We start from the raw sequence: 12,525 nt of genomic DNA, 5'->3' as shown, positions 1-12,525 counted from the left end.
AATAGATAATCTGTTTAAGTTACTTCTAGATTATCTGATTAAAGCCAATTCACTGTAAATACAAAGACACTGTGAGGATCAGAGGAGGCAGTGATAGGTGCACCAACCCTAGTAAGCTAATCAGTGAAAATGGAACACACAGAATGGCTGCTTCCTAAGATTAAAATAAAACAGATTATACCCTTGTCCCTATTGTGAAACATGCCTATATTACTCAAAGGTAGAAATTCTCACCTGAATGCCTTGCAAGCTAATGAAACTGCCTAGAGGTATATACTCCTTTTAGGATGTAGGTCAAAGGAGAAATTTGGAACTGTGTGAGGTTTTTTATAGGATTAGCCAGATCCACTTACCTTTAATATTTACATGTCTTACCTCAAGCTGAGTGAATATTTTCCTAATATGTCTAAAACACCCTTCAGCAATTTCCATATCTTCTTCATAGGACTTGCCTTTGAAAATTGGTTGAGGAGCATTTGCAAAATACTGGTGAAAAGGAAAGAAACTGGAGACATCCGTAACATCTGGCAATTTTCCACCTTTAACTTTCACTTTGCTGATATACTCCTCCCAACGAGACATTACCTATGGCAAACAAAAGTGTCATACTGACATGTTTTTATATCATAAAGTCATTGGCAAGGTGTAGTCTTGCACACATAGTGTTAAAAAAAATTCTCACAAAAGCAAGGTATGTCTAAATTAGCATTTGACCTTGTATCAGGACAACATTTTTGAAGTTGTGGTGGGTCGACCTTGGCTGGCTGCCAGACTCCCACCCAGCATCTCTCACTCCCCCTCCTCAACAGGACAGGGGAAGAAAATAAGATGGAAAAGCTTATGGTTGAGATAAAGACAGGGAGATCACTTAGCAAGTACCATCACAGACAAAACAGACTTGATTTGGGGAAACTTATTTAAGTTATTGCCGATTAAAAATAGAGTAGGATGGTGAGAAACAAAGACAAAACCAAAACCACCTTTCTTCTCCACCCCCTCCTTCTTCCCAGGCTCAATTTCACTCCTTCATTTGCAACTCTCTTACCTCCTCCCTACCCTGAGCAGTGCAGGAGGAATGGAACTTGTCATTCAAGTTCCTAACACCACATCTCTGCCACCCCTTCCTTCTCACACGTCTCCCCTGCTCCAGCATAGGCTTTCCACAGGCTGCAGCTTCCTTCAGGGCATATCCACCTGCTCCAGCATGGGGTCCTCCATGGGATGCAGTGTGGATATCTGCCCTGACACAGTCCTCCATGGGCTGCACGGGGACAACCTCCTTCACCATGGTCCTCTCCGTGAGCTATGGGGGAATCTCTGCTCCAGTGCCTGGATCACCTCCTGCCCCTCCCCTTTTTCTTCTGACCTTGGTGTGTGGGGTTGTTCCTCATACTCAGTGCCCCCAGGTGCTGCACAGTGCTTTCTGACCTTTTCTGAAAGATGTTTTCACAGAGACACCCCCAGCGTCGCTGATGGGCTCAGCTTCGGCCAGCGGTGGGTCCATTGGAGCTGGCTGTGTCCAGCACGGGGCAGCCCCTGGCCTCTCTTCACAGAGGCCACCCCTGAAGCCCCCCACTACCAAAACTTTGCCACATAAACCCAATACAGAAGCAAATCTCTTGATTGTCTCCACTTACAGTACTTTGGTTTAAATACCAAGTTGGATTCCTTTGGGACGAAACTGAACCAGAAGATGAGCTCTAGCAGTGCTCTTAGTACTCTGTAACACCTAATGACCATTTAATGTTTAGGCCCAAACTACAGCTAGCCCAGACTAACTTCTGTAAAAACATATACAGTGTATGCATTTAATCCTAACTACCACTCTACAAGTCTACTTAAGCCACACTAACTGCTAACGTAGACCATGTTACTGAAAAATACATGGAAGGGAAATGAGGGACATACAGAAAATCACCATTTTGTATACTATGCATCTGATTTCACACTGGCATTTAACACCATAAAAGCCTTCTAGCAGAATCATCAAGTAGCTGCTCTAATGCTTGTCCAAAATGTAAAGCAGCCCACAGATTTTCCTATCTGAAGGACAAACTTCAGGTTAGAATCTTTGCCAGCAGTCATGAAGAGCAGCAATGCTAGCCTTTCAACCGGTGAGTCATCAGGCAGGATTTAAAACAATAGCAATAAAAGTAAGCAATGTTGCAATTATAGCTTTAGCTCTTATTGAATTTTGAACCACCAAAGAAAATGCGGGCTTTTTTAGACTCAATTCTGAAAAATTCACTTCAATTTTTACAAAGTGTTTCATAACATATTGAGGTCATACTCCGTAGAAGTATTTCAGTCCTTACTTGGTATAAGAAAAAGTGGCCAGCTGTTTCGCAAGTGTAAGAAACATCTCCTGGGACTCCAAGACTCTCTTGTAATCGCCCAACTTCTCGTAGAAGTTCAAGTCTTCGAGCCAGCACGTAATTAACTCTTCCATATCTACAAAATGGATTAAATATAAATACGTTTAAATACAAATTATGTTAATTCAAAACTGTTTTATCTAAGTATCACAACGAGGGATCACAAAAAAACCAACACCCCCCCAGAAAAACCCCCTCACAACTACTACCAGGTTCCAAAACCCAAGAATTTGCTACATGCTGACTATTTCTATCAGTTGAGCCCTAATAATTTACAAAGCCATGCAAGAGCCTTTACTGTAGAAAAAGCTCCTTTTATTCTATCACTTCAACAAAAGCTTCCTAAGCGTTAGTAAAACATTCTCATAATGTACCTGTAAAGCAGAAAAGCATTACTACCAATGTACGGTTTAGGAACTATGGTATGCTACATGTTACACAAACATAAGCAAGTTATAAAAGTCTATGGACCATCATAAATGGAACCTATATCTGAAGCTTCAGTATGACAAGGCTGACTTCCTTTGGCAATATACAAAATGTGTTGCAATAACGCTTAGCCCACCATAACAGACAGGTCTACATCCACGCATAGGAGGTTCTATACTCGCAGCTGCCTGGTTCAATAACTTTTACGACTGATTAGCTTGTAACCTACTCCTTCCATTCTTCCTCCTCTTAATTCAAGCCCAATTTGTTTCCTTTATAAATCAATTTCCTTAATCCATGCACTCCCCCCCTCCCAGAAGCAGTACAAGAAACACAAAAAACAATGTATCACATTTTCTAAAAAAGAAAACAAATTAAAAAGTGGTATAAATGGGTGGAATAAGTGAGAGGAACAGGACACTTTCTTTTAAAAATGCATAGATAGTTAAAAGCTCAAATGAGAATAAAGGCTAAATTTCAAGTTCTTATTAAACTTCCTATTCAAAAAACATGCTTTCTGCACAGAAAGAAAATAAAAAGACACAACCCCTGGTAATCACAATTAGTTCTATTGTCTTATTTAGAAGGGTAAAAGTAGTTAAAGCTGGAGATTTTAATTTACTAAGACACAACTGAATATGATATTGTTCACAACTGGAAAAAACAAGTTCCTCAGGAACTATGACAGTTAAGATCCCTGGAATACTAAATAGTATTTTCTTCTTCAACAAAACTAATCCATTATAATTACAAGTGACTGAAACCAGTTGTTTGGGGTTTTTTCCTCACACTTTCAATGTCTTCTTAATTCTCACAATTCAAGTCATATGCCTTCTTTTATGTATTCATTCATTGCTACAAAAATTTTCTTTAGCTGTGATTCCCTTTCTGTTTAAGTGACAGTACCAGTTTAATCAGCTCCTCTCCACCTTGTTCTTATACCCCCTGCCCTGCTTTGCTGTGCCTGCAGAGGGAGCAAAATAGGAACACTAGGCTTGCAAGCAATAGAAATTCCTTAAGCAGTATTGTGCCCTCTAAAGCAGCCTGACAGAAAAACCACGAACTCAGAAGCAACCTAAAAACAAACAAAAGGCATATGGGAAACAAACTCCTCTTCTCACAGTAGTGCAGCCCACCTTCAAATATATTCCGCAACCCTTATTCCTCCCTCCCAAACTGCCAGAACCCATAGGACTTTGCAGTAATGTCCCGTAGGTCTGGAGTTACCCTGAAAAAGAATGAAAATAGACAATGCAGAGTGTTTCAAAGAAAACTCCTTCTAATTATGAGCACTACTGTTCAAGGAATATACTAAATCGTGGATATTACTAAATAAATATCTGCAATGGCATAATTTCACTGAGATTTTGGCTATCAAATTTCTGGAATAATTTGACTACGTCAAAGCATTCAAATTTAAAAAAAATAAATCACAAGGTATTTATTTTGCTAAATGAAACTCAACTATGCATATGTGGGTAACTTCTAGTGCCTACATATAATTTTTACTACAGCTTTTGAAGTCAAAGTATTGCTATAATAATCCAGTACTGGACAGTTCAGTTATTTCCAGTGCACGACCCTTATATCCCTGCTTACATTTATGAATGTGTGTAATCCTACTGACGTCAATTGGACTAACACATAACAAACGTACTAATATTTACAAGAACAGGTTCTTAAGTCTTTGTACTGATATAGACTTGATAGCTTTCTTTATGTATGTATTATTCAAAATGTGTTATTTACCATGTAATAAGCAACTTTGTAATCAAGCAATATTCTGAAGAATTAAAAGCAGGAAGTTCAATTTCATGTTTATATTTACGTATGCAATATTCACCATGCCAGTAGAAGTGGTATCATATTTGCACAAAAAATTCCTAACTGCAAAAACCTAACTTTATTATTCAACCTTCTCTCATGAAACAGATCAATTATCTAAAATGTATATGGGCCCAGAATATAATGAACTACTATTGTTCAAGCAGCTGAGTTTCTGAACAAGCAACTGCCCAATTCTGCCTTTGGATTCTCAAGAGAACATAGTTTCTCTACTGAGTAAGAACCAAAATTACTTAACCCTGTACTGAAAACAAGTACAGTCTGCATTACTGGGATTCAAATAATATGAGACAGGTAAAACTTGCCAAGCACAGCTCCTGGCTCATTTACAAGGGAGGTAAAATGGATTCAACACATACAACTTGCTACAAGGTTTATACAAGCGAGTTTATCATTGGCACCTCCTTTCTCACCTGCTGAAATCTTTCTCTGTCTCTAATTCCTCTTCTCCATGACCCAGACGCAGGAGGTGGCGCTCATCAATGTCTAGAGCCATGATTTTTTCAAACAGCTGGTTCAAGGCCTAAAGATTGACAAGAACAGGAGAAAAGGTAGTTTTTAGAAGTTCAGAGGCTCTCGCAGGGGAAAACTGAAGAACTACTGGTAAGCCAGCTAGGAAATTATGCCTATTTTGGTATAAATGGAAGCCAGAGCAAACATGAAGTTAATACTGAAACTAGAGCTCTTAATCCTGACAACAGGGAAATTAGCCTAGTAAAATTCTTGTATTTGCATACTTTATACAACAATTAAGTTTTATTTTACAATTTTAAAACAATTTTAAAATTTGATTCCATCACCTAGTTAATTTAGTTGATAAAGCTATCACTTTATAAAACTGTCTCAAGAAGCACACTTTGCAACACTGATATTGTTAGATGACTTTAAACCATTCAACTTTTACTGTACATTAGAAGAGCGTGATCTGGTATTGACTGGCATGTGCTGTGACTCTATTCCATATGGATAAATAAATTCTGCTGAACTAAACTTAAAGGTTTGCTACGTCTCCTGCCTTAAACTCTTCAATTCTCTAACAGCTTAATATAAACTGTCCAATTCAGTGTATTTCAAAGGAGTAAGTTTGTAAGCACTGGATCATGAAGTTATGAGACTAAGAATAAGCATGAGCAAGCTCCACTTCTACTTCAAGTCAGCTGGAAGTCAGGCAAACTTCTTAAAGTACAGCATCAAGGCATAGGGAATGAACCCTGCTGAGCTCATTTCCTGAAGTACAATTTCAAGTTCATGTTCCCATATAAGTCTCATCTGGTAAGAAGAGTCTCCTACCTGCTTCAAATTATTTCCTTCCTTTTCTCCCCAACGGACATGCTCTCAACCCTTTCTCTCAGCTTCACTATCTGTTAACTCTCCCGCAACCCATTGTAGACTGGCCTATATTATTCCAGGTTGTAACTCCTCACCAAAATGAAGTCCCATCCACTATTCTTCGATCAACAGCGTAAGTGCTTGATCTTGCTTTGATGGATAAAGACGAAATGTTTTTGAAGTAGTATGTTCAGTTAAAATAGCTCATAACTGAGATAGGATAGGCTAATTAGGGAGACCAGGAAATAGATGACCCTGGTTTCCAAACAAATCCTTCCAAACCAGATGCAGAATTACAGTAAGAATCTTCAAGACTTTTATCATTATTATTATTATTATTATTATTTTAAATATGCTTGAGAATTAGCAGCTAGACTCCATCTCTTATGGATGGGAAGCAAGCATTGAGCTGAAAAGGCCACAATACCTTTCATGCCTTCCCTGAGAAGCACAAAGCACAGAGCAACCAGTGTCTGAGAAAGTTACTTAGCAAAAAATCTGGCACGCATGCAGTGAATGTGCAACTGTAAGAACTGCACAGACACTTTTTCAAAATACTTCCTAATTTCTACCCCCAACCAGTTAAATATATTGAAAACTTCTGATAAATAGCTCAGAACTACAAACCTGAAATTCAAAAATTTAATTTCACATTATCAAACTGGCAAAACTGCACACAAGCCGTCTCAAATTTTTATTGTTAAGAGACAACTGCAATCCCAAACCTACTGATCTCAATACCTGCTGTTCTTCTTGATTTTAATTACTGGAAAATTTCATACATGACCGACACCTTACCTGATTAGAGTGGGTAACTATAAGAGTTCGTTGTTCTGGGAAGTTATGATAAAGATTAGATATTATCTGGACTGCTACATCAGTCTTTCCAGTACCAGGTGGACCCACTACCTAAAAACAAACAAACAAACAAAAAACCCAAATAAAAAAAAAAGTCAACACACAATTTATCAGAATATTGCACAATACAGTAATACAGCCAGTTGGGAAAAAAGCAGAACAATCTCACAAGACACTGACATCATACATTAACAACAAAAAAGTCTTCTGTTTCATGTACAATTGCTTGCTGGCTTCTGTGAACTTCAAGAACATGTACATACACCGTGAAAGACTTAGCCCAATGGTAAGGCAGATTCCTGCCTAAGAGGAATATGGTAATCCAGCAATTACTTGCTGGCTTTTGTAAACTTCAAGAACAAATACAATATATCATGAAAGACTAATTCAGATTAGTTAGGCAGATTCCTGCCTACGGGGAATATGGTAATGCAGCATATGAAATACTATTCTGTTTCGCAACCCATGAAAACACATCTCCTCAGAGAAAAAAGGCTGTTTAGCTTCAGGACAGGCTAAATACAGGGGAAACAGTGAAAAAAAACACCAAAACACATAACTGAAAAAGAATAAGGTGAGGCAGATATAAACACCAGAAAAAAAGAGTCCATTCTTTTTATTTACTCAAAAATATACAACTGACAATATAGAAGTAATACTGACAGTTAATGTTTTTATAGGCTCAATTATACCAACATTCAAAAATTGACACCCGAGACATTTTAAAGGTATCCAAGTATTATAAAGCATCCCAAAGTAATTTGTTCAGCATTAAGAAGCGCAGAATAGCAGGTTTCACATGTATGTACACATAAAATTACAAATGGCTATGAAATCTCACTTGCTTTATTTAAGGTATCTCATTGATCACTGGATTCAAAAGCAAGTAGGACTGTACTTCTCAAAAATATTTGACAGAAATTCATGACATAATGACAGAAAATAAAACAGGCCTGTATTACATAACTGTTTTCTCAGTCTTGCTTTCTCTCCCTGCAAAAAAGTGTGTGATGTACTAAAAAAAAAAATAAAATCAGAACTACATCCTCAAAACCAAAAAGCTGACTTTGTCATTCGTTTTCCCTTTTGACCTAACAGATACTCATTCTCTAACACCTCTTAAAAATCAACAAATGTGGTTTTAGTAGAAAAGTTCAAATTATATAATGACCACCTTCTCCAATACTTATGAAAGCTGATGGAGTACCAGGCACAGGAAGTTACTTTTCTTCTTTAAAGCCCTCCAAAAGTGAGGTAGACAGTAGTTTATAATGCATTATACACTTGAATTTGAAGGTCATTAATAGTCCAACATATATTAAATGATACTAACAAACAGTATGCAATGCTATTTAACAAAAATAAGACAAAAATAAAAACTAGATGACTTAGAGACCCCCCCCTCTCTAGTATTTTGTGTGTTATTTATATACTACAAAATGGTAATAAAGATTTTAATTTCTCAATCTCCTTTCCTATTGATAATACTACTGATAGAAAACAATACTCCTATATACCCACGCGGGTATTCTTAGATGAACACTGTAATTATGTAAAACCCAGCAGTTCAAATCATTCCAAAAAACGCCTTCCAACACTGTTGAAAAATCAAATTTAAAGCAGCTGTCACTGTGGCATTTTCACAGCATTCAAAAAAAGAGCTTTAATTTCTAAACAGACCCTAAAGTTGATATTCTATCAACAACCTGAAAGTTATGCTGTGTTCTACTAGAATACATATCATACTCAAAAACACTGCCAAGAACTCAGGTAACTTTTATATACATTTACGACACTACTAATTTCAGCATACCTAGTCAGGCAGGGACAAAAGGCGTAACATTCCACTGAAGTTTATTTTTTCCTTTGCCATGCATCTTTTGTGTGCTAGCTACAGAGTGTATAGGGACTGGTAAAACATAAGGAGGAAGGGAAGGAGGAAGAGTATGGTACTAATGAATACCAATACAAAAACCTAAAAATTAGCATTATCGCCTATAGTTTGTAACTTCTTAGTTCTAGAATTCAGCAGGATATAAAGGATTGCACACTACATTTCATAAGACAGCAGAAAAAAGCTCCCTGAGGACAATTCAATGACTTTCATTTCCTTTAATAGTTAGATCAAACTAAAAACTATGCAAGTAATTTAAAACAGCCCAAAATGACAGATGTGGTAAAAGCTTTACAGTCTAAAGCTAGCAATCCAGCCACTGAAAGAGTAAATTCAGCTGCTGTGGAAAGTCTTCAGCCACTGAAACACAGGATACAGTTATACAGAGATCAAATGTGTTTCTGTATGATTTTGTGAATGGGAGGATGTGGAACCTTTCTATGTTAATTTTTCATATTTTTAAACTATTAATAGAAGTGACCTCAGTAAGGCTATGGAAATGGGCATTACTGGTATTTCACTAAATGTACCTAAAGCCAGAATCAAATAAATAAGTGTATAAAATCCTTAAAAATATTCTTACCATAGTTAGCCCAGGCTGCATTCCTGCACGTATAGCTTCAATCTGAGTATGGGTAAATTGAATAGTGTTGCTGTAACAAAGCAAAACAAGATCAGAGAATTGATAGATTTTGCCAACGGTTTTGATAAAAGCAATTGTTTTAACATTTGATTTAGATTAATTGGCTACATGTTTCTCCAGAACTACATGCTTGCAAACTTTTATATAAATGAAACCATCATTACAACTATCTTCTTTATAGACATGACAGTCTTGCAATTTCTAAGCAAGACAGTAAATCACACTGTCCACATGACAACAAAATCATCCCATCTAAAAGATTGTCTATCTTTAGTTATTATTTGCTGAGAATGCTGTAAAATTATTTAGGTATGGTTCTCCTAATATTCAAAGTCCTGACACAATACTAAAAAGACAGTAATTCTCATTGTTCTTCAAGGGAATTTTTTGACAGAGAGGGGATAATAGAATAGTTTGATTTAAATATAAAACAAAACAGTCTCATATTCAAATCTTCTTTTGGTAATGAAATTAAAATGACATTTCATTTATAATCAACAATATTATTTTTAAGTATTTCTGAAAATGCACTGCTATGCATGTGTTACCATTTGTAAATAAGTTTGTATCAATTTATTACCGTTTTGGCTGATTATATGGATATGGTCCCCTGTTTGGAATGACGTGAGGCTCTACAATCAGTGTTTTAGTTTCTTCAGGTTTTTCTTCATTCCTATCCTCTTCTTTTCTTTTCTTTCCTTTACCTCCCTTTATTGGGAAAGTTATCCTGTAACACATAATTTAAGACTACACTTCAACACGTTCACTATGATACCAGACTGTCTTAGAAGATACAGAAAGATTTTTTTGTCACCATTAAGACGAACTTTCACACAATAGGGAAACAAGAATTGCAGATGACAAAGTATTAATAAGGATAAGGAAAAGGAATGACAAATAAATTGATGAAGCAGATTTTAAAAGGGAAAAAAGATATCATTTCTTCAGTCCACCTGAAGAAAATATTCTCCAACACTATGAACTGTGAAACTCAGTTGCCAAAGTCCAAGGAGGTCCACCGGGAGGGACAGAACTGTCAAGTCTAAAAATGCTGGACTACAGCACCACTGAAACAAGACATGTAAATCCCATTTAGCGGTCACAACTGCAGGCATCCTCCTTCAGAAACCATTCCTAAAATAAAATAAGCAATATGGGATTTCAGACTTAATTCTTTATTTTGATTGAATGGTGTTTCCAAAAGCTCAAATTTTAGCTGATGTGGAAATTCTTGTTCTTAGCTTGTATCCTGGTTTCAGCTGGGATAGAGTTAATTTTCTTCCTAGTAGCTGGTATAGTGCTGTGTTTTGGATTTAGTATGAGAATAACATTGATAACATGCTGGTGTTTTGGCTGTTGCTAAGCGGTGCTTACACTGGTCAAGGACTTCTCAGCTTCCCCTGTTCTGCCAGGTGCACAAGAAACTGGGAGGGGGCACAGCCAGGACAGTTGATCCAAACTGATCAAAGGGCTATTCCATACCATATGACGTCATGCCCAGTATATAAACTAGGGGGAGTTGGCCGGGGGGTAGCGGTCACTGCTCAGGGACTGGCTGGGCGTCAGTTGGTGGGTGGTGAGCGGTTGTATCACTATTTTTTTTCTCCCTTGGATTTTGTTCCTCCCTCTCTCTTGTTGTTTTCCTTCTCATTACAATTCATTATTATTATTACTATTATTTTGTTCCATTTATTAAACCGTTCTTATCTCAACCCACGAGTTTTCTTACTTTTGCTCTTCCGCTTCTCTCCCCCATCCCACCGGGGGAGAGGGGAGGGTGAGTGAGTGGCTGTGTGGTACTTAATTGCCGACTGGGGCTAAACCACAACAGCTTGCTTTAATGAGACATGTAAGGAAACTATGAAATTAAAAATCTTTAGGCTGAACTTGAGGACACTAGATACCATAATGCAGAAATGAATACTAGGTGTCTTTAGTCTATCTCATACTGTTGCTTTTCCCATATATTCAACAGGCTGATATACAAGCAATGCTCTGATGCATTTTTGTACAGAATAGAGCAGAAGCTGGTCCTGAGCCTAACTGTAGTATAGTCAATTCTGTTATATAGCTATCTAAATCTTAGTATTAACATATTAACAACTTTTCTTAAAAGAAATAGCACCTCCCTTCAACCACTGAACTCAACTCCACCTGACAACGCACTTCAGCAAGAATACCAGACCAGGACTACTTGAAATTTTGAGATCACCTGAAGGGGGGTATTTGCAGAACTGGATTATCAACGGTCACTTTAATATTGTATCCAGGAAAGCTAGCTTTTAAGTGATCAATGGACAGGAAAGTGTCATTAAAATCCAGTGTTGCAATCTGATTTGGCATTTTCGAATAGTGTGCGCTACTTGGGTCTCCATAGCCGAGAATGATGTCATGCAGCCAGTCAGGAACCACACAATCTGTGTTCATCAAATTCCTAATAGTCTCCAGAACAGCCTGCAAATTAGAAAAATAGAAAAAATGTGATTGGAGAGATTTGACTTTTTACCAAGAAAATGTGACATACTGAAGACTAATGAAGTCTATTCTAAGATGCTAGCATGTAACAGTCTTTAATTGACAGGTGTTTGGTTAGATTGAGTCAATATATATACAGTCTATATATGCAACAAACACCAGTGTCAAACCATGTAATTCTTAAACAATCCTGTTAGTAAAGAGCCAGTAAAGAGAACCATAATAATCAGTAAAGTTTTCATTCCAGAACACTCAGAGAAGAAAAAAAGGCATAGTTCAAAATAACCTATAAACAAAATTAAGTGTCTGCTATGGCCCTAGCTTATCATCTTGGTTTTACAATGAGGGAACAATTCAAGTTTTTATCAATAGGTACACATATTTCTGCTTGAGGTTCTCCTCCAGGACTTTCATAACATCATGCTGTTTATACCAAAAATGCATTAAAAATTCTCCATGGTTATAGTCCTGTGGCACATTGGGTTTCTATGTACAATCTTGGAGCGCACTTCCTTGCTTCTCAACCCTTTCTTTCCCCACTTAAATTCACTAATCCAACAAGACAACTAATGACTCCACAGAGCCCCCAACATGTTTCCACATATATATTCTTCTAAAAAACTTTCAGCTCTGTGGATACTGATTGAGCTATCCATTTCTGGAAGCAGCAAATGGTA

General features: G+C 37.2%; 1 protein-coding gene across 1 annotated transcript in view; it reads right to left on the bottom strand.

Moving 5' to 3' along the window:
* Positions 1–12,525, bottom strand: part of AQR (aquarius intron-binding spliceosomal factor) — a 70,165-nt gene that overhangs the window by 19,688 nt on the left and 37,952 nt on the right. The window contains exons 20-26 of the mRNA XM_072864465.1: positions 11,586–11,827; positions 9,954–10,100; positions 9,314–9,383; positions 6,777–6,887; positions 5,063–5,172; positions 2,316–2,451; positions 376–585 (exon numbers count right to left, since the gene is read on the bottom strand). Of these exons, the coding sequence (XP_072720566.1) occupies positions 376–585; positions 2,316–2,451; positions 5,063–5,172; positions 6,777–6,887; positions 9,314–9,383; positions 9,954–10,100; positions 11,586–11,827 (1,026 nt within the window). The remainder of the gene's footprint in view (positions 1–375; positions 586–2,315; positions 2,452–5,062; positions 5,173–6,776; positions 6,888–9,313; positions 9,384–9,953; positions 10,101–11,585; positions 11,828–12,525) is intronic.

This window comes from Ciconia boyciana, chromosome 6, assembly GCF_034638445.1.
Source record: "Ciconia boyciana chromosome 6, ASM3463844v1, whole genome shotgun sequence".
Classification (NCBI taxonomy): Eukaryota; Metazoa; Chordata; class Aves; order Ciconiiformes; family Ciconiidae; genus Ciconia; species Ciconia boyciana.
The sequence above is the reverse complement of the archived record's forward strand: the minus strand, read 5'-3'. Positions and strand labels throughout refer to the sequence as shown.